At 46.5% G+C, this 23548-nt stretch overlaps 1 protein-coding gene across 1 annotated transcript in view; it reads left to right on the top strand.

The window, feature by feature from the left end:
* The window catches only part of LOC129693724 (ribonuclease T2-like), a 42050-nt gene that overhangs the window by 5768 nt on the left and 12734 nt on the right, over positions 1-23548 (top strand). The window contains exons 2-5 of the mRNA XM_055630502.1: positions 14576-14636; positions 17714-17772; positions 18827-18884; positions 22692-22753. Coding sequence (XP_055486477.1) covers positions 14576-14636; positions 17714-17772; positions 18827-18884; positions 22692-22753 — 240 coding nt within the window. The remainder of the gene's footprint in view (positions 1-14575; positions 14637-17713; positions 17773-18826; positions 18885-22691; positions 22754-23548) is intronic.

Below are 23548 nucleotides of genomic sequence, written 5' to 3'. Positions count from 1 at the left end.
ATGAACTCGGTGGTGCAACAAGCTTGGATGGGCCAGAATTTGTTAGGTGCATCTAGGAGGGTTTCTTGACAATATCCAGTTCCAACCTGGGAAGGGACCATACTGGACCTTGTATTGGGAAATGATCCTGGCCAGCTGATTGGAGTTTCAATGCAGGAGCATATTGAGAAACAGTAAACACAACTCCATATATTTGCAGTAAGTTATGGACAAGGATAAGCCTGGACCTTGGAGGAAAGTGCTAAATTGAGGCGAGGTTAATGACATCAGAATCAGGTATTAGCTGGGGAAAATAGACGGAAGTCAAGAATGGCAAGGCTCAGGAACCTTGGATGACAAGACATGCCGCAAGTTTAGTCAAAAAGAAAAAGGAAGCATGGGTAACCAAGGAAGCTGAAATTGAGCCCTTTGAGAAATGTATAGACAATAGGAGGAAAATGGAACTGCCATGACAAGTGGGATTAAGAAGAATCCCAAGGTATTTAATCCAATGTTAACAAACAAGTGGGCAACTAGGAAGGGGATTGGACCAGTCAAGGATAAATTAGAGAATTTATGCTTGGATTCACTGGAAATAGGCGAGGTACTAAATACTTTGCACCTGTATTCACCAAGGAAAGAATAGTGCGATCAGGGAGGGATACATTGATATTCTAGGGCATGTTGATCAAGAAGGAGGAGGTTTAATTTGTTTTAGTTCAGAGATACAGCATGGAAACAGGCTTGTTGGCTCTCCATGTCCAATCCAACCATTGATCACCCATACACACTAATCATTGATCACCCATACACACTAACTTCCTACACATCAGGGGTGAGCCTGTGGTAGAGAAATTGGTGGACAAGTATTTTAGGGATAGGATCCTAATCTATCCCTAATAAGTCTTTTTAGGGATAGTGATCATGCCTTTGGGAGAGGGAGATGATATCTTAAAAATCTGGTTGAGTTTTTTGAGGTGCCAAAGATGATTGGTGAAGGTAGGGCAATGGATGTTGTATACATGGGTTTTAGTAAAGTTTTCAACACATCATGGTAGGCTGATGTAAAGGCTAAGGTACATGGGATGCACAGAGACTTGGTAGTTTGAATTCAAAGTTAACATGCACAATGTGAGAGAGGCCTCCCCTCAGATGCCGCTCTGATCCCCATCACTAGCTGGCAGGCAAGGTGAGGCAAACCCAGCATAATTGGTAACAGCGGGGGCCAATTGGCTGATATTGGTTCGGTCACCAGAACCTTGTCAGCCTGCTCCCTATAAACCCAGGCATTCTAGCTAGAAGGGAGAGTGTGATAACAGGCAAGGGACAGGTGGCAGGTGCAAAGTGCAAGGCTCCCTGCTAGCTATGTTCCCCAGTCACACATCCAAGGAAGACTGATTTACTGGGACAAAACTGACACCATCAGTACCATTGTGTGGTCAAGACTGGGCCTAAAGCTGAGTGGCCGGGGTAAACCTGAGGTGCCAGTGCCTCATCCTGCTTACAGATAAAAAGGGATTGTGCCCACACACATGCAAAGATTGAGCTAGTCAGGCAGCATCTCTGGAGAAAAGGACTAGGTGACGTATCGGTTCGTGATCCTTCTTCGGAGTGAGAGACTCTCAGTCTGAAACGTCATCTATTCCTTTTCTCCAGAGATGCTGCCTAATTGGTGGAGTTATAGATAGTGAGGAGACTTGTCAAATGATTCAGCAGGGGATATAGATAGATTGAAAATATGTGTAGAGAAACGACTGATGGAGTGTAATGTGGACAATCGTGAGGAAATGCACTTTGGAAAGTCAAATGTAAGAGGACAGTATACAGGGATCTCGGGGTTCATATCTGCAGCTCCCTGAAAGTGGCAATACTAATTCCTTGACTAATCTGGGTGTTTGAGGCAAAAACACAGGAGGTTATGTTGCAGATGTATAAATCTTTGCTTTGGCAATATTTGGAGCATTTGTGCCATTCTGGTTGCCCCGTTGCAGGACGGATGTGAAGACTTTGGAGAAGGTGCAGAGGAGCTTTACCAGAATGCTGGCTGGATAAGAGGGGATCAGCTATATATGGAGAGGTTGGGCAGACTTAGATTGTTTCTTTGGTACTGAAGAGATATCTGATAGGTTGATAAATTAGAGAATTTATGCTTGGATTCAACAGAAATGGGTGAGTTACTAAATGGATACTTTGCACCTGTATTCACCAATGAGAGAATAGTGCAATCAAGGAGAGGCATATTGATATTCTTGGGCATATTGGTCATTTCGACAGTTTATCAGTATTGTCCTATTCTTCTGCAGACTCTGGTGCCTGTGATAAGATCAGGGAAGGTTGGACCTCTGGCAGTTGCAAGAACTTGTGGTTGGAACATGTCAGAAAGGAAGCCAGTGTGACCACAGCCCCATCTGATCTCATGAGCCTGCAGCCTTCTTCTTCTTGCGTATGGCGTGCACAGCCTAAAGTTGTAGGACAACTTGTTCTATTTGATCTTATTTGACTGTGCCCTCCGGGTGGATTGCATTAGTCAAAACAGGGCGGACCACGTGAAGGTTGCAATCTTCCACCCCCAGCCTGCAGCCTGGGGATGTATAAAGCCTGAGCATCCCACTGAACATTACCATGGCCTACAACTGCCTGCACAGTGCCATGGGTCTGCCACTCCTCTTGCTCCTCTTGCTGGTGGCAGCCGGTTGCTCTGGGTGAGTATAGTCAGGATTACTGCTAAGATGAGCTTTCTAGAAACATAGAAACATAGAAATTAGGTGCAGGAGTAGGTCATTCGGCCCTTCGAGCCTGCACCGCCATTTAATATGATCATGGCTGATCATCCAACTCAGTATCCCGTACCTGCCTTCTCTCCATACCCTCTGATCCCCTTGGCCACAAATGCCACATCTAACTCCCTCTTAAATATAGCCAATGAACCGGCCTCAACTACCCTCTGTGGCAGAGAGTTCCAGAGATTCACTACTCTCTGTGTGAAAAAAGTTCTCCTCATCTCGGTTTTAAAGGATTTCCCCCTTATCCTTAAACTGTGACCCCTTGTCCTGGACTTCCCCAACATCGGGAACAATCTTCCTGCATCTAGCCTGTCCAACCCCTTAAGAATTTTGTAAGTTTCTATAAGATCCCCTCTCAATCTCCTAAATTCTAGAGAGTATAAACCAAGTCTATCCAGTCTTCTTCATAAGACAGCCCTGACATCCCAGGAATCAGTCTGGTGAACCTTCTCTGCACTCCCTCTATGGCAATAATGTCCTTCCTCAGATTTGGAGACCAAAACTGCACGCAATACTCCAGGTGTGGTCTCACCAAGACCCTGTACAACTGCAGTAGAACCTCCCTGCTCCTATACTCAAATCCTCTTGCTATGAAAGCCAACATACCATTCGCTTTCTTTACTGCCTGCTGCACCTGCATGCCTACCTTCAATGACTGGTGTACCATGACACCCAGGTCTCGCTGCATCTCCCCCTTTCCCAATCGGCCACCATTATCCACATTATACTCCATCTGCCAAACATTTGCCCACTCACCCAGCCTATCCAAGTCACCTTGCAGTCTCCTAGCATCCTCCTCACACCTAACACTGCCCCCCAGCTTAGTGTCATCCGCAAACTTGGAGATATTGCCTTCAATTCCCTCATCCAGATCATTAATATATATTGTAAATAGCTGGGGTCCGAGTACTGAGCCTTGCGGTACCCCACTAGTCACTGCCTGCCATTGTGAAAAGGACCCGTTTACTCCTACTCTTTGCTTCCTGTTTGCCAGCCAGTTCTCTATCCACATCAATACTAAACCCCCAACGCCATTTGCTTTAAGTTTGTATACTAATCTCTTATGTGGGACCTTGTCGAAAGCCTTCTGGAAGTCCAGATACACCACATCCACTGGTTCTCCCCTATCCACGCTACTACTTACATCCTCGAAAAATTCTATAAGATTCGTCAGACATGATTTACCTTTCGTAAATCCATGCTGACTTTGTCCAATGATTTCACGACTTTCCAAATGTGCTGCTTTCCCATCTTTAATAACTGACTCTAGCAGTTTCCCCACTACCGATGTTAGACTAACTGGTCTGTAATTCCCCGTTTTCTCTCTCCCTCCCTTCTTAAAAAGTGAGGTTACGTTTGCTACCCGCCAATCCTCTGGAACTACTCCAGAATCTAAAGAGTTTTGAAAGATTATTACTAATGCATCCACTATTTCTGGAGCTACTTCCTTAAGTACTCTGGGATGCAGCCTATCTGGCCCTGGGGATTTATCGGCCTTTAATCCATTCAATTTACCCAACACCACTTCCCAACTAACCTGGATTTCACTCAATTCCTCCACCTCCTTAGACCCGCGGGCCCCTGCTATTTCCGGCAGATCATTTATGTCTTCCTTAGTGAAGACGGAACCAAAGTAGTTATTCAATTGGTCCGCCATATCCTGGTTCCCCATGATCAACTCACCTGTTTCTGACTGCAAGGGACCTACATTTGTTTTAACTAATCTCTTTCTTTTCACATATCTATAAAAACTTTTGCAGTCAGTTTTTATGTTCCTTGCCAGTTTTCTTTCATAATCCATTTTTCCTTTCCTAATTAAGCCCTTCGTCCTCCTCTGCTGGTCTCTGAATTTCTCCCAGTCCTCCGATATGCTGCTTTTTCTGGCTAGTTTGTACGCATCATCCTTTGCTTTGATACTATCCCTGATTTCCCTTGTTATCCATGGATGCACTACCTTCCCTGATTTATTCTTTTGACAAACTGGGATGAACAATTTTTGTAGTTCATCCATGCAGTCTTTAAATGCCTTGCATTGCATATCCACCGTCAACCCTTTTAGAATTAATTGCCAGTCAATCTTGGCCAATTCACGTCTCATACCCTCAAAGTTACCTTTCTTTAAGTTCAAAACCATTGTTTCTGAATTAACAATGTCACTCTCCATCCTAATGAAGAACTCAACCATATTATGGTCACTCTTGCCCAAGGGGCCACGCACAACAAGACTACTAACTAACCCTTCCTCATTACTCAATACCCAGTCTAAAATAGCCAGCTCTCTCGTTGGTTCCTCTACATGTTGATTTAGATAACTATCCCACATACATTCCAAGAAATCCTCTTCCTCAGCACCCCTGCCAATTTGATTCACCCAATCTATATGTAGATTGAAGTCACCCATTATAACTGCTTTGCCTTTGTCGCAAGCATTTCTAATTTCCTGTTTGATACCATCTCCAACTTCACTACTACTGTTAGGTGGCCTGTACACAACACCCACCAGCATTTTCTGCCCCTTATTGTTTCGCAGCTCTACCCATACCGATTCCACATCCTCCAAACTAATGTCCTTCCTTTCCATTGCGTTAATCTCCTCTCTAACCAGCAACACTACCCCACCTCCTTTTCCTTTCTCTCTATCCCTCCTGAATATTGCATATCCCTGGATGTTCAGCTCCCAGCCTTGGTCACCCTGGACCCTTGTCTCCATGATCCCAACTATATCATAATCATTAATGGCTATCTGCACGTTCAACTCATCCACCTTATTAAGAATACTCCTTGCTTTGAGACACAAAGCCTTCAGGCTTGTTTTTACAACGCTCTTACCCCTTATACAATTATGTTGAAAAGTGGCCCTTTTTGATTTTTGCCCTGGTTTTGTCTGCCTGCCACTTTTACTTTTCACCTTGCTACCTATTGCTTCTACCTTCATTTTACACCCCCCTGCCCCTCTGCTCTTGTACCCATCCCCCTGCCACATTAGTTTAAATCCTCCCCGACAGCACTAGCAAACACTCCCCCAAGGACATTGGTTCCATTCTAGCCCAGGTGCAGACCGTCCTGTTTGTACTGGTCCCACCTCCCCCAGAACTGGTTCCAATGCCCTAAAAATTTGAATCCCTCCCCCTTGCACCATTTTTCAAGCCACGTATTCATCTGCAATATCCTCCTATTTCTGCTCTGACTGGCCCGTGGTACTGGTAGTAATCCAGAGATTATTACCTTTGAGGTCCTACTTTTAAGCTTATCTCCTAGCTCCCTAAATTCATCCTGTAGGACCTCATCCCTTTTTTTTACCTATATCGTTGGTGCCAATATGCACCACGACAACTGGCTGTTCACCCTCCCCCTCCAGAATGTTCTGCAGCCGTTCAGTGACATCCCTGACCCTTGCACCAGGGAGGCAACATACCATCCTGGAGTCTCGTTTGCGGCTGCAGAAACGCCTATCTATTCCCCTGACTATTGAATCCCCTGTTACTATTGCCCTTCCACTCTTTTTCCCGCCCTCATGTGCCGCAGAGCCACCCATGGTGCCATGAACTTGGCTGCTGCTGCCTTCCCCTGATGAGCAATCTCCCTCAACAGTTTCCAAAATGGTATACCTGTTTAGGAGGGAGATGACCACAGGGGACTCCTGCACTGCCTGCCTACTGCTTTGCTATTGGCCACCCGTTCCCTTTCTGTCCTCTTACCTTTTACCTGCGGTGTGACCAACTCACTGTACGTGCTGTCCACGACTTTCTCAGCGTCGTGGATGCTCCAGTATGAATCCAACCGCAGCTCCAATCGTTCAATGCGGTCTGCCAGGAGCTGCAGCTGTACACACTTCCTGCAAACGTAGTCACCAGGGACACCGACCATATCCCTGATCTCCCACATGTTGCAGGCTGAGCAAACCACGGGGCCAATCTCCACCGACATATCCTACTCCCAATTTAACTATATTAAATATTTAAAAAACACAAAACTTTATCCGTTAAACTTTACTAATAAATACTGTACCCTTAACTCCCAGAATCCTTAACTCCCAGAATCCTTAACTCCCAGAATCCTTAACCTAAAGGCAGAAATGTAAAAATGTAAACCAATCAGAGGCTTCCCCCAGACTCCTTCTCTGGAACGTTGGCGATTTGGTTCCAGCGCAGGTACTCCTCCCCTCTCACCAACGGCTCCCTGGGCCTCTGTGGAAACAAGCCCCGCGGTGTATTTTGTACTTACAGCGCAGGTACTCCTCCCCTCTCACCAACGGCTCCCTGGGCCTCTGTGGAAACAAGCCCCGCGGTGTATTTTATACTTACAGCGCAGGTACTCCGCCCCTCTCACCAACGGCTCCCTGGGCCATTCTCTTTCCATTGTGTCTGGTTTAATCCCATCTGTTCATAAGTGATAGCTGAATTAGGCTATTCAGCCCATCAAGTCTACTCCGCCATTCAATCATGGTTGATCTATCTCTCCCTCTCAACCCCATTCTCCTGCCTTCTCCTCGCAAGTCTGTCACCTGTACTAATCAAGAGTCTATCTAATTCTGCCTTAAAAATATCCATCGACTTGGCCTCCACAGCCTTCTGTTGCAATGAATTCCACGGATTCACCACCCTCTGACTAAAGAAATTCCTCCTCATCTCCTTCCCAAACGAATGTCCTTTTATTCTGAGGCAACGACCTCTGGTCCTAGACACTCCCACTAGTGGAGACATCCTCTCCACATCCACATCAACTCTATCTAAACCTTTCACTATTCGATACGTTTCTATCAGGTCACCCACTTCAAAATTCCAGCGAGTTCAGGCCCAGTGCCATCTGGGTGGCTAAAACCAGCTAACACTCTCAAGGTACTAAACTTATAGATTAATGCCAAAAACTATTATGGCATAAAACACGTAACAGAACGTGAGGTGAATGTCAAAATGATGCAAGATAAAATGTTGACCCAGTGGTTTATTGGTACTTTATTGTCACATGTAACTAGGTACACATACAAATTGTAAGATACACAGTCAAGAATGTGGGAATAGTGGTTTACACTGAGGCAGTACACGAAGCTCGCCACGTTTCCAGCATTATTTGTAAGATTCAAGTCCAAGGTTGTTTAAAATGTTGAATCCTAACTTGGCCATAAAGGCCCGTTGTCCTAGAGGCAGCACGGCATTGGAGTTGCAGCGGCCGATCTGGCAGACGATGTTATCAAAGGCCTCCACTGCTGCTCCACCACAGGCTGTGTCCGATCCAAGCGCTCGGCCTCTTAGAGCGGCACCTGAGCCACTCGAGCCCCCGGCTGCTGCAGGGCCTTCAGTGGCCCACTCCATCGGCACCTTGACTTGGGCACATCCACCCACAAACATGCCGTCCCTCGTGTCACATGGTCACTGCTCAGCCGTCGATCCCCAGGGTGCCTCCCGCAATCAACCTTGAGTACAGAGTGCCTCTGAAGGTGTGGGAGGAAACACCCCAACACACTCAGCAGCACCACTTCTTTCCTACAACCGCCACCATCTATCCACAGACACCCTTTATATGAAACAAACATCACACCTGGAGAAGTGACTGATGCAATTGTCACATTATTGTGTCCAAGTCAACCCTTGGAACAGATATATGGGGTTGTAGTGGGTGACTTTAATTTTTCCAATATGAACTCGGTGGTGCAACAAGCTTAGATGGGCCAGAATTTGTTAGGTGCATCTAGGAGGGTTTCTTGACAATATCCAGTTCCAACCTGGGAAGGGACCATACTGGACCTTGTATTGGGAAATGATCCTGGCCAGCTGATTGGAGTTTCAATGCAGGAGCATATTGAGAAACAGTAAACACAACTCCATATATTTGCAGTAAGTTATTGACAAGGATAAGCCTGGACCTTATCAGACCTTGTTCAAATCGTTTGCTTTATTCAAATCGTTTGCTTTTATTCAAATCGTTTGCTATGTCGCTCTTCCAGGGAGATGCTAAATGCATTTTGTTGTCTCTGTACTGTACACTGACAATGACAATTCAAATTGAATCTGAATCTGAATCTGAATCTGAAACTGGAGGAAAGTGCTAAATTGAGGCGAGGTTAATGACATCAGAATCAGGTATTAGCTGGGGAAAATAGACGGAAGTCAAGAATGGCAAGGCTCAGGAACCTTGGATGACTAGACATGCCGCAAGTTTAGTCAAAAAGAAAAAGGAAGCATGGGTAACCAAGGAAGATGAAATTGAGCCCTTGTGAGAGAAATGTATAGACAATAGGAGGAAAATGGAACTCCCATGACAAGTGGGATTAAGAAGAATCCCAAGGTATTTAATCCAATGTTAACAAACAAGTGGTCAACTAGGAAGGGGATTGGGGGAGTCAAGGATAAATTAGAGAATTTATGCTTGGATTCACTGGAAATAGGCGAGATACTAAATACTTTGCACCTGTATTCACCAAGGAAAGAATAGTGCGATCAGGGAGGGATACATTGATATTCTAGGGCATGTTGATCAAGAAGGAGGAGGTTTAATTTGTTTTAGTTCAGAGAAACAGCATGGAAACAGGCTTGTTGGCTCTCCATGTCCAATCCAACCATTGATCACCCATACACACTAACTCTATGCTATCCTGCTTTCTCATCTACTTCCTACACATCAGGGGCAATTTACGGAAGCCAACTAACCTACAAACCCACATGTCTTTGTTATGTAGGAAGAGGGAGAATAGGCAAACTCAACACTGACTGCATCCAAGGTCAGGATCAAACTTTGGGCACTGTGAGGCAGCAGCTTTATCAGCTGTGTCACTGTGTCACCCTGAGGCCACCGTGGCACAGGTATTGTTTTCTAGAAGACCAATAAAGTGGATAACTCCCCAGGGTTTGATGGGATCTATCCCAGATCATTGAAAAGGCAAGAGTGGAGACTGCTGGGGCCTTGACAAAGATCGTTGTATCCTCTTTAGCCACATGCACGATCCCAAAGTTCTGCAGGTACCCCATTGCATTTCCTTCATTTGAGGCAGGAAATAGGGACAAACCAGGTAATTATAGGATGGTGAGCCTGTGGTAGAGACATTGGTGGAGAAGTATTTTAGGGATAGGATCCTAATCTATCCCTAATAAGTCTTTTTAGGGATAGTGATCATGCCTTTGGGAGAGGGAGATGATATCTTAAAAATCTGGTTGAGTTTTTTGAGGTGCCAAAGATGATTGGTGAAGGTAGGGCAATGGATGTTGTATACATGGGTTTTAGTAAAGTTTTCAACACATCATGGTAGGCTGATGTAAAGGCTAAGGTACATGGGATGCTCAGAGACTTGGTAGTTTGAATTCAAAGTTAACATGCACAATGTGAGAGAGACCTCCCCTCAGATGCCGCCCTGATCCCCATCACTAGCTGGCAGGCAAGGTGAGGCAAACCCAGCATAATTGGTAACAGCGGGGGTCAATTAGCTGATATTGGTTTGGTCACCAGAACCTTGTCAGCCTGCTCCGTATAAACCCAGGCATTCTAGCTAGAAGGGAGAGTGTGATAACAGGCAAGGGAAAGGCAAGGGATAGGTGGCGGTGCCAAGGGGCAAGGGGCAAAGTGCAAGGCTCCCTGCTAGCTATGTTCCCCAGTCACACATCCAAGGAAGACTGATTTACTGGGACAAAACTGAGACCATCAGTACCATTGTGTGGTCAAGACTGGGCTGTCCTGAAGAAATCCTAACCAGCCAGCACCTGAGCCTAAAGCTGAGTGGCCGGGGTAAACCTGAGGTGCCAGTGCCTCATCCTGCTTACAGATAACAAGGGATTGTGCCCACGCACATGCAAAGATTGAGCTAGTCAGGCAGCATCTCTGGAGAAAAGGACTAGGTGACGTATCGGTTCGAGATCCTTCTTCGGAGTGAGAGACTCTCAGTCTGAAACGTCATCTATTCCTTTTCTCCAGAGATGCTGCCTAATTGGTGGAGTTATAGATAGTGAGGAGAGTTGTCAAATGATTCAGCAGGGGATATAGATAGATTGAAAATATGTGTAGAGAAACGACTGATGGAGTTTAATGTGGACAATTGTGAGGAAATGCACTTTGGAAAGTCAAATGTAAGAGGACAGTATACAGGGATCTTGGGGTTCATATCTGCAGCTCCCTGAAAGTGGCAATACTAATTCCTTGACTAATCTGGGTGTTTGAGGCAAAAACACAGGAGGTTATGTTGCAGATGTATAAATCTTTGCTTTGGCCATATTTGGAGCATTTGTGCCATTCTGGTTGCCCCGTTGCAGGACGGATGTGAAGACTTTGGAGAGGGTGCAGAGGAGCTTTACCAGAATGCTGGCTGGATAAGAGGGGATCAGCTATATATGGAGAGGTTGGGCAGACTTAGATTGTTTCTTTGGTACTGAAGAGAGATCTGATAGGTTGATAAAACTATGGGAGAAATAGGTAGGGTGGATGGTCCTTTTCTCCTACGTGGGGAAGTTTAAAAACTGGGGAGCATAGCATTAAATTGAGAGGTGGAATGGAGATTTATAAGGCAATATATTTTAGTGGTAAATGCCTGGTCTGCACTATCAGGGGAGTTGATTGATGCAAATACAATAGCAGCATTTAAGACGTATTTAGACAGACACCGTTAACATGCAGTGAATGGAGGGATAGAGAACCAGTGCAGGCAGATGAGGTTAGTTTAGATTGGCATAGGGGTCAGCCCAGACACTAGGGTGAAACGGTCTGTTCCTGTACTGTACTGTGCCATGTTCTCTGTCTGTGAATATCCCCTTTCACCTTCAACCTACACCCTCTAATATTGGACATTTCTGTAATTATTCTCCTAGAACTAACCCCCCTTATTCTAGTTTATTTTATGACACTATAACGAATTCCCTATACGATACCTAGCCACACCACGGGATCGATCCTTCTCTCTGCTTGTCCAAGCCCTTCAGCCTTGCACAAGTAGATACCTCCAAAAGGTTACGCAGTCCCAAGCGCTCCTCCAGAAGATCGACACCGAACCTCGTGGGGGTTACATTTTATAGGTCATCGAACCCTGTGGGACAGATCTACATGGGGGGTGGTACCCCTACAAACCAATCACAGATATTGATTACATGAAAGTGTTATTGACAGTTCCCCAACCCAATTGCAGAGCACCCCATTACAATGTTTCTACAGAAGCTTCTGGAAGGAAGTTAATCAATTAAATGATGCAACATTCTCCTGGGGAGTATAAACAACTCAAACAAGCCTTCACACTTCAGCCAATCATCAAACCATAATACAAACATCTTGCAACATTATTAACAGCATTTACAATCCATCTGCAGCCAGCCTATCATGATAATGCTTCTGCAACACCTTTGGGTTTCTCTGCAAAGTACTCATACATTTTGGCAATTGAGAGGAAATCTGGACCGCACCTTATCAGATAGTTCAATCTAGGACCAAGACTTCCTGGTGCCAATCCAGCTTTTCACAGACAGAGGCCCTGCAGGTCTTGCAGAAGCATTGATCCTCCATTTTATAAAGTTCTACTTTGGCCAATATTAACATTTCCACTCCGGGAAAAGGTCCCTGGCTATGCCTCTCATCTATATTACTAAAAGTCTGATCTTGACCGCTTTTGGCCCACTGAGCTGTGATTTCCGAGAGAACGCCGCCACCTACGGCCGTCATTTTTGGCCACCTCGCTCAGAGCCCACGTCTGCCTTCCTGGACCAGAGGATTTTTCCCATTGATGAAAAATCAGAGAGATATTAATGTTTTTTAAAACATCACCATTCTCTCTGCTGCCCCTGCTGGAGGGAGGGGGAGGGAATATAAAACCAGGAAGTGATGTGCCTCACTCAGTCTCTACAAGATGGAGGTCTCATCTCTCTGAGTTCCGAATAACACTGAACAAATGTCTACTCAAGTATGAGTGCCCTTAACGTTGTTTGAAAATGAAAATATGGTTGGTTTGTAGTAAAAAGGCACTGCCAGCAAATGGTTGTTTGGGGAGTTTGGGTTGAAGTAGAAAGGCACTCTCTCTCTCTCTCCCCTCCTCTCTCTACTCGTGTCTTCTCCCCCCGCCACTCTCTCCTCCCCTCTCCACCCCTCCTCGCCATCCCTCCCTCTTCACCCTCCCCCCTTCTCCCCCCTCCTCTCCCCACTATCCCACCCTTTCACCGCCCCTCATCCCCCCTCTCCCCTCCTCCCTCTTACCTCCCCCCCTACCTCCCTCCTATACCCCCTCCTCAACCCCCCTCTGCCCCCCACGCTCCTGCTCCCCCCACTCTCCCACTCCCCCCCGCCCTCCCCCCTCTCCTTCCCCCCCCCCCTCTCCTCCCTCCCCCCTTCTTCCCCCCTTCTTCCCTCCTCTCCCCCTCTCTCTCTCTCCCTCTTTCTCTCGCCCTCCTCCCATCCATCCCCTCCCCCACCCTCCCTCCCCTAAACTCCTCACCCCTCCACACCTACTTCTATCCACCCTGCTCCCCACCTCTCCCCCACCCCCTCACCACCACCCCCTCCCTCTCCCCCTCTCTCCCCCCACTCCTCCCTCTCCCTCTCTCCTCCCTCCCCCCCCTCTCTCTCTCCCCTCTTTCTCTACCCCTCCATCCCCTCCCCCACCCTCCTTCCCCTAAACCCCTCTCCCCTCCACACCTCCTACCCTTCCCTCCACCTCCATGTTCCCCACCTCTCCCCCCCCTCCCCCCCCCCTCTCTCCCCCCCCTCCCCCCCGCTATTCCTCCCCCCCTCACCTACCCCTTCTCCCTCTTCCCCTCCTCTCCCCATCCCTCTCTCTCCTTTTTTTCTCCCCTCCATCCCCTCCCCCATTGTCCTCCCTTAAACCCCCTCCCCTAAACCCCCCTCCCCTCCACACACCCCTACCCCCTTCGCTCCATCCTCCCTCCCCCTCCCTGCTCCCCACCTTCCCCTCCCCTCACCTCACCCCCCTCTCAGCATCCCCTCTCTCTCACCCTCACTCAGCACCCCCTCTCTCCCCCCTCTCCCTCTTTCTCTCCCCCTCCACTCTCTTTCTCTCCCCCCCATCCCTCCCCTAAATGCCCCTCCCTTCCACACCCCCTACCCTCTTCCCTCCACCCCCCCCCCCTCTCCCATTACCCCCCTCAGCACCCCCTCTCTCTCTCCCCCACACTCTCACCCTCGCTCTCCTCCCCTCCTCCCCCACCTTTCCCTCCCTCGCCCACCCTCCCTCTTCTCCTCCCCTCCACCCCCTCTCCCTCTTGCCCCTCTCTCTCTGGCTCTGTTAGGAAAGCGCGGTCACTGAAGGACAGTTTGAGGGAGATGGATTCATGTCAGTAGGGATACAGTCAGTGATACAGGGTGCTGGGGGAGAGTGTGATTGAGGACATTATGAGGGTGCCGGATTAATATTATAGGAGAGTGTGGTCTCTGAGGGAGCTGGATTAATGTCAGTAGGAGTACAGTCAGCCAGACAGGGCAATGGGGGAGAGGGATTTTCAGAAAGTGTGGGGTTGTGGAGAATGTGGATGGTGTTTTGATCTGCTGCCTTTGGTCACATTTCACATCTTTTCACTGTACCTCGATACATGTGACAATAAACTAAACTGAACTGTGTCGACATGGATGACTAGATTGATGTACTCAGGTGGAACTTAAACATGTTGTGATCCCTGCTGCCACTTTGACTCTGCTCCTACCTGGTCCACTCAAACTCTTTCCCTCCCTTTGATATCTCTACCGCCATCTCTGCAGTTACCAGGTGAGTGCGTGTTGTGGTGGTTTATATCCAGCAGGTGAATGGGGGCTGTACCGTCAATTAATATTTGCTCTATCAGCACTTCCTCGTGTGGCCAGCATACAGATCCGTTCATGCAAACACTTTTGTTTTATAGCCAGCCTAATACCGAACCTCCCAATATTCTGGCACTTCAGTGGCCCGAAAACGCCTGTAAGGTAAATGGAATTATTTGTGTGCATGTCTAAGTGCTGTGATTGTGAGAGCATGCAAATAGCATCATTATCACAGAATCTGCTGAGGTCATATTGCCATATTAATAACTAGAATGTGGATGGCATGACTAGTAGAATTATGATGTACTTGCTCCGTCAACTTTTGCCAGGTCCTGTTTTATGACATTCATATCACCCTTCCCCACTTCAGATCCTTAATTTCTGATCCTTGACCCGTTTCTAATCCACCTTGAAACTCACGTTTGGAACAATAAGGTTGAGAGGAGATTGGTGCTATAGTGGACAATGAAGAGGCTTGTCTAAGGTTACAACCGATTTGGATGAGAGTGTACAAGGCTTGATTAGTAAATTTGTAGATGACAATAAAGTAGGAGGTATCGCAGATTACAAAGAGGGTTATCAAAAATCAGCTGGGAAAGTGGGTCGAGGAATGGCAAATGAAGTTTTATGTAGATAAGTGCGAGGTGTTAAGTTTTGTCAAGTCAAACCAAGGTAGAACCTTCACAGTGAATGGCAGGGACCTGCGGAGTGTTGTAGAGCAGAGGGATTGGGCGGCATGGTGGTGCCGCTGTAGAGTTGCTGCCTTACAGCGCCAGAGACCCGACTTCGTTCATGACTGCGGGTATTTGTCAGTACAGAGTTTGTAAGTTCTCCCCGTGACCTGCATGGGTTTTCTCCGGGATCTCCGGTTTACTTCCACACCCCAAAGACATATAAGGTTGTAGGATAATTGGCGGGGTATACAGTAATTGTAATTTGTCCCTAGTGTGTGTAGATTAGTGTTAATTTGTGGGGATTGCTCATCGGTGCTGTATCTCTAAACTAAACTAATATCTAAGTAGTGCAGGTGCTTAGTTCCCTGAAAGTGGCATCACAAGTAGTTTGGGTTGTAAAAAGGGTTTTTAGTGTATATGCTTCCATCAGTCTTAGGGAATAGATATGGTGAATGCACAGTTTAGTTCCCCAGGACAGTGGAATTAAGAACCTGAGAGGATCGGCCAAAGGTGAGATGGGAAAATATTACTAAGAACCTGAGGAGCAATTTGTTCTGTTATAGGCGGGTACAATAACAGCATTTAAAAGACACTTGGACAGGTACATGGGTAGACAAGGTTTAGTGGGATTTGGGCCATAACCAAGGAAATAGGACCAGCTTAGGTGGGGCACCTTGGTCGGCATGGATGAGTTGAATCAATGGGCTTGTTTCCGTGATGACTCTTTAAGACCAAACACACTCTTTACGCAGGTATGCCAAATAAGTCAATCCACTTCTTGTTGGAGTGTGTCAATGTTGAAACTATTTAAGAATACTGTTTAAGCATCTTTTAAACTCATTCTGTCACCACCTGATCGTACGCCCTCAGTCAGCGATCCGCAAAGCAGCTGCCTTCTGACATCAGACCCTCCTCTGATCTGTGATTCCTTCAGCAACGTGTACATGTTATTTTAGTTTCAGAGATATAGAGTGGAACAGGCCCTTTGGCCCATTGAGTCCGCGCTGATCAGCAATCCCCAGTACACTAGTTTATATCCTACATGCTGGGGACCATTAACCGATAAACCCACACGTCTTTGGAATGTCGGAGCACCCAGAGGAAACCCACGTGGTCACAGTGAAAATGTGCAAATTCCATACAGATAGCACCCATAGTCAGGGTCGAACCCGGGTCTCTGCTACAAAACTAGGGTCATCTGTATGTGGTTCTATGTCCAGGCTGACCCCTATGGTCCCTAGGGGCCAGACTCCCTCCTACGTACATCCTTTGTTCATTGCCCATCCAATAATAACTTGCCTCCAAATGTTCTCCAGCTGACACGCTCTCTACCCATTCCCCTGAACCAGTTCTAGCAGTTGCCCTCGTTAATCATGGAAGTTCTCTAGAATGACATCTCAGGAGGTTCTCCACATCTTTGCCTTTCACTCTTGTATTACTCCAACCAATATTGGGCAATTGAAATTACAACATTACCACTCCTCATTCCTGCAATCCTTGTAGATGTGAAAATGAAATAGACCCAGTGATGAGATAGTATCCTGTATTTCAGCCCAATCAAGTTTGTGCATGGCCTCAAAGACATCCCCTCTCTTCAGTCTATAGTAATTAGCATCCGTCCATTGGTGAGAGGCGATGGTGCAGCTTTGATGCTGTCCTGTTAGGAGAGGGGAATGTTTAATCGATAGTCTAAAATACCATTTTCCTCTCTCTGCCCCCATCTCCTGTTTTCCATCCTTCTCTTTTCTGTCCATCATGTCTCATTGAATATCAAGAGGTCAGTTCTGCTGTGAATGAGCCATGTTATCATCACCACATCATAATCTAACATGGCTATTTGTAGCTGCAGCTCGCCAATCTTACTCACCACATTCTGTGTATATTGTGGACACCAGATTGTGTCTCTCAATTTGCTCCTATCCAACAATTCCTTCTCTGTCATCATCCAACACTCACACCCTCTGTTCACCTTATTTATTTTTGCTGTTACTGCCTGCTATGCCTATACCCTGCTGATCTTGATTGAATCGTCCTGACTTGCGCATTGTCCCAATCCCATTAAATTGTAACCCATCCATCTCATACAGGTTTCATCTGCCTCTGAACTGGTTCTACTACCCCCAGAATCATATGTACCATGGATGTAACCACTCTATCGCCAGCTTCTCTTCACATTCTGTTCTCCCAGAAGCCTGGCCCTGCCAGCAGCCCAGAGATTGCCACCTGCCCACCTCTGGCACCATTGACAGACCTCCATTGTTGCCTTCTCCACATTGGTATCCATGTGTACCACATGCTTTGGGTCCCACTTTCCTTTGCACCCTCTCATTCATACCATGTGAAGCAGAGATCATGTCTAGAGAGAAGCAACCAATCCCACAGTCACTTTGACCCAACTGTCTCTTCCCCTCCTCCCTTTGTTCACTCACCCCTCTGTCATTTTGCCAAACCCTCCCGTTGCCTGCCCAACCTCTGCCTGTCAATGACCCCAAATGATCTATCCTTTTATCTTGACCTTGTGTTCATCCAATATGTTTCAGTGATGGTTCATTCTTCTCTTTTCAGCTGAATGGCTGGATTGCCGATGAATGTAAAAAAAATTACTGGACCATCCATGGCTGGTGGTAAGTGTCTCTTTACTCAGATGGGTTTTGTGAGAGATGGGAGTTGTTAGGAAGAGCTGACGAGGCTCCAGTGGTAGGGTCGGACTATGGCGCTGGGCTGTGGTCTCCACTGAGCCCGGGCACCAGCGCCAGAACAACATCTGGTTCTGCAGCTGGACGGCTGCATCATGAGCAAAGGTCCTCAGCTTCACCGCAAATGGCCGCCCCTGAATCTGAGACCATGTCCCCACTTCTGGATTCCCTCATCAAGGGAACCATCCTCTCGGCACAACCCTGTCAGTCCGCCTCATAATTTAGTCTATTCAAGAAGATCGCCCCTCATTCTAAAATCTCCAGTGAGCCTTGGCCCAACCTGCTCAATCTCTCATAGAGTGCCCCATCCCAGGAAGCATCCTTTCACCATTCACCCAACTGCTCCCATGGCAGCTATACCTCACTTTAAATAAAGGGAGCACGACTCTGTTGCAATGTCACTAAAGGCCTGCAGAGACAAAGCAAGGCCTCAGTCAGAATAATATACACAAGACTTGAGTGACAATTAACTTCTTTGTTCACAATAACTTGTCAAGCCACAGACTGTTCTGCAGACTCAAAGCATGCAGCGTTTTGATATCATATTTAATAGTACGAAATGTGGAGTGGGTCACGTATATTTGTTAACACGATTAACTATTGTTATCCAGTATTCTCCTCTTTCCCTTATCAACCTTATCATTAAAGATCAAGACGTGCAAGGTCAGTGTGACCAGACATGTTCAACCTATGGGACACTTCACTGAAATAAAGTTCAATTTCCACGGTACAAAGTGTTCATAAGATGGGAGAACAGTTCAGTTCTTCCCACAATTCCCACACCTCCCCACTACCATACCGCAAACCCGGGGTATAGTTGGTGTCACTCTACCGATTCTACAAAGCTGGAGTTACAATGGGGCCCCTGATCTCTGGCACAGAGACAGAACAGGAAGTGTTGGCCCTGTGAAGAGGTTGTCAGCAAAGTGCAGGAACTATTCAGCTTGGAGGCAGCAACTCACCCTAACCTTTTATCTTCTAGGCCCCCCCAGGACAGCAATTCGAATAACGGTGCGTATGATGTCAATCAAATAAAATCAGTAAGTACATACGGTTCAAGACAATCGTGGGTTTGGGGTCTGGGGTGACACGCTGCTACACAGGTCTTTGGTCAATATATCAAGAGGGTGGGTGGGCTTTTCAAATCACACGGCAGCAGGAGGTGTCCAAAGGTCTGTTCTCTGGGCATTTTACTTCACTCAGCTATCTGAGATTGTGTGCATAAACACACAAACCCATTGAAACCCACTCCCAGTATCTGTTATTCTACATATAAATGACTTCCCCAATCCCTGAATCACTCCCAATCTGTAACTTTGGTAGCTGTTATTTCCATATATAAAGTATCTGAACCACTGCCTTAGATCCAAGCTTGTTACTCTCTCACAGATATCTGTTATTAGAATCATGCAGCATGGAAAGAAACCTGTCAGCTTATCCATGCCGATCAAAATGTCTACCAAAGCTAGTACGTTTTGCCTGTGTGGCCCATATCCCTCTAAAACCATCCCTTCCTATGCATAAACCTGTACACAAAAACACATGTCTTATAAACGTTACAATTCTACCCAGCTCTACCTATTTCTTGGGCAGCTTCTTCCTTATACCCAGCAACCTATGTGTGAATAAATCTTTCCCCTCTCACGTTAAAGCTGTGCCCTCTAGTTTTAGACTCCCCTATCCTGGAGTATAGGCTGTGACCATGTATCTTATCTATGCTTTCCATGATTTCATAAACCTCAGTAAGATCACCTCTCGGCCTCCAGGGAAAACAGTCCCAGCCTATTCTGCCTAATCAATCTGAAGAAAGTTCCCAAATACAAAGGTCTTCTGTCCATTCCCTCTACAGATGCTGCCTGACCCCAGCATCTTACTCCAGCACAGTTTTTCCTAATGATTCCAGCGCCTGCAGTTTCTTGTGTCCCCAGCCAATCCAATGTCACCTAATAACTCAAGCATTCCAATCTTGTACTATTTCACTTGTGAATATTAGGTTTAGCGGGACAGGCAGCATCCCTGGAGAGAAGGAATGTGTGACGTTTCGGGTCAATAGACAATAGACTATAGGTGCAGGAGTAGGCCATTAGGCCCTTTGAGCCAGCACCGCCATTCAATGTGTTCATGGCTGATCATCCACGATCAGTACCCCGTTCCTGCCTTCTCTCCATATACCTTAACTCCACTATCCCTAAGAGCTTTATTTAACTCTCTCTTGAAAGCATCCAGAGAACCAGCCTTCACCGCCATCTGAGGCAGAGAATTCCACACACTCACAACTTTCTGTATGAAAAAGTTTTTCCTCATCTCCGTTCTAAATGGCTTACCACATATTCTTAAACTATGGCCCCTGGTTCCAGACTCCCCCAACATTGGGAACGTTTTCTGCCTCTAGCGTGTCCAAACCCTTAATAATCTTACATGTTTCAATAGATGCCCTCTCATCCTTCTAAACTCCAGAGTGTACAAACCCAGCCGCTCCAATCTATCAACATATGACAGTCCTGCCATCCCGCGAATTAGCCTCGTGAACACACGCTGCACTCCCTCAATAGCAAGAATGTTTTTCCTCAAGTTTGGAGACCAAAACAGCACACAATGCTCTAGGTGTGGTCTCACTAGGGCCCTGTACAACTGCACGAGGACCTCTTTGCTCCTATATTCAAGTCCTCTTGTTATGAAAGCTTTCTTCACTGCCTGCTCTACCTGCATGCTTACTTTCAGTGGCTGAAGAACAAGGACCCCCAGATCCCATTGTACTTCCCCTTTTCCCCAACTTGATACCATTTAGATAATCTGCCTTCCTGTTTTTGCCACCAAAGTGGATAACCTGACATTTATCCACATTAAACTGCATCTACCATGCATCTGCCCACTCAGCCAACCTGTCCAAGTCACCCTGCATCCACATAACATCCTCCTCACAGTGCACACGGCCACCCAGCTTTGTGTCATCTGCAAATTTGCTAATGTTACTTTTAATCCCTTCATCCAAATCATCAATATATATTGCAAATAGCTGGGGTCCCAGCACCAAGCCTTGCGGTACCCCTTTTGAAGATGTCTCGACCTGAAACGTCACCCATTCCTTCTCTCCAGAGATGTTGCCTGTCCCATTGAGTTACTCCAGCATTTTGTGTCTACCTTTGATTGAAACAAGCATCTGCAGTTCTTTCTGACACAATATTAGGTTTAGGCTCGGCTGAAGTTTATTGTTATTGTCACATGTGCCGAGGTACAATGAAAAGCGTTGTTTTGCATGCTTTCCAATCAGATCAGGTAATACTGTACATAAATACAATCAATTCAAACTTGAGTGTAATACATAGAGCAAAGGGGGAGATACAGAGTGCAGAATATGGATCTCAGCTTTGTAATGCATCAGTTCCAGAGACAAAGTCCAATATCTGCAATGCAGTAGAGGTGAATTGGTTTAATACCCTAGCTTATGGAAGGACCATTCAGAAGATTGATAATAGAGGGGAAGAAGCTGTTCTAGAGTCTGGTGGTGCGCTTTCAAACTTCTGTACCTTGTGCTAGAAGGGAACAGGGAGAAGGATGACCAGGGTGTGATAAGTCAGTGATTTTGTTGGCTGTTTTCCGTGGCAGCATGGTGGGAAGTTTAAGTCTGGTCTGTGTTAAAAATAAAAGATACAAAGTGCTGGAGTAACTTAGCAGGTCAGGCAACATCTCTGAAGAATGTGGATAGGAGACGTTGCATGTCAGGATACTTCAGACTGGTACACAAAAAAGCTGGAGAAACTCAGCGGGTGCAGCAGCATTTATGGAGCGAAGGAAAAAGGCTCTTCTTCAACGTTTTGGCCCGAAACTTTGCCTTTTTCCTTCGCTCCATAGATGCTGCTGCACCCGCTGAGTTTCTCCAGCTTTTTTTTGTGTACCTTCGATTTTCCAGCATCTGCAGTTCCTTCTTAAATACTTCTTCAGACTGATTGTTAGGGGTGGGGGAAATAAAGCTGGAAGAGAGGAGGGGCATTACAAAATGTGGCAGGTAATAGATGGACCAAGCAAGGAGGAGGTTTTAATAGGCAGATGGTGGGAACAAAGGCCAGAGATTAAAACAGAAGATGTGAGACGCAAGGATCTATGACTATGACTCCATGATAGAAGAGTTCCAAATTATGAAGAGATATAAGAGGAGGGGCAAGGGGATAAAGATAGTGGAGTCAGGGGATATGGAGAAAAGGCAGGAACGGGGTACTGATTGCGGATGATCAACCACGATTACATTGCATGGCAGTGCTGGCTCGAAGGACCGAATAGCCTACTCCTGCTCCTATTGTCTATTGTCTAGCTCTCTCTTGAAAGCATCCAGAGAACCAGCCTCCATCGGCAGAGAATTCCACAGACTCACAACTTTCTGTGTGAAAACGTTTTTTCCTCATCTCCGTTCTAAATGGCTTACTCCTTATTCTTAAACAGTGGCCCTTGGTTCCGGACTCCCCCAATATCAGGAACATATTTCCTTCCTCTAGCGTGTTCAAACCCTTAATAATCTTATATGTTTGAATAAGAATCCCTCTCATCCTTCTAAATTCCGGAGTGTACAAGCCCAGCCGCCCCATTCTATCAACATATGACAGTCCCGCCATCACGAGAAATCCTCACGTATTCCAGCCTGTAATTCCAGAGTATCTGTTTATTTATAAACCCCCAAATCCCTGGATTAGATCACACCCTGTTCCCAGATACCTGTCTTTGTTTTCATATCGCTGACCAACTTGCAATCAGCTGAAATCTCAGTGTAGGTTTTGTGATTTTCTATTTCTTGTATTTTCAGGGGGGTTTTTCACTCTTGCCCTGACACAAACTGTTTATTTGTTTATTTTCAGGGGGATGTAAACAATGATTTGAAAGAATTCTGGCCAGATCTGTCTAACAAGAAGATCCTTTGGTAATGGTTTGTGCCGAAGTTGGATTAATCCCCAGGGGCTGATCAAATATATACTTGCACCTTGTGAAAAGCTAGAGTAGAAATTGTGGAGCCCCTTGCACAGATATTACCATCATCTTTAGGCACAGGTGAAGTTCCGGGTGGCTAATGTTGTACTGTTATTTAAGGGCACCAAGGACAAGCCAGGGCACCCCTGGCGAGTGAGCCTGCATCTCTCCCCTCCCATGGACACTCTCCCCCATTATCCATTCTCCCCCCCCCCATTCCACGGACACTCCCCCATCAGCCACTATCCAACCCCCTCCCCTCCCACGGACACTGTCCCCCCATCACCCATCCTCCCCACGCACTAACTCCCCTGCCTCAGCATGTTGCACCCAGTGCAAGGCAGGTATGCCAGTGCCAGACACCCTGTCCTTGTGTACACACTGTGTTGTATACACCACATGCCCATGCACACCCGATATCAGGAATGTTTCATCCTGTGTGACGGGCCTCCTGCTTTTCCTTGACTCAGTTTCCCTATTCCCTACTCGCCAGCCTCCATTGTCCCACTTGTGTCACTTCTCCCTCCCATTTGCACCCCATTTCTCTCGTGAAGCTTTTCCTGCTTTTCTGAGCAATGTCCGTTGCCCTGAGTGCTTCCTCTGCTTCACCATATGATGCTAATTCATTCGTATTGGATGTCCTGCTGAAACCACATATGCCATTCAGCCCAATAAACCTGTCCTAGCCCCATGATTGAGTGGGTTCAATCAATCCCTTGTTTCTGCACATCAGTTCCAGATTGCTGGC

Source organism: Leucoraja erinacea, chromosome 3, assembly GCF_028641065.1.
Source record: "Leucoraja erinacea ecotype New England chromosome 3, Leri_hhj_1, whole genome shotgun sequence".
Lineage (NCBI taxonomy): Eukaryota > Metazoa > Chordata > Chondrichthyes > Rajiformes > Rajidae > Leucoraja > Leucoraja erinaceus.
Note: the sequence above shows the minus strand (reverse complement) of the source record. Positions and strands in the feature narration are given on the sequence as shown.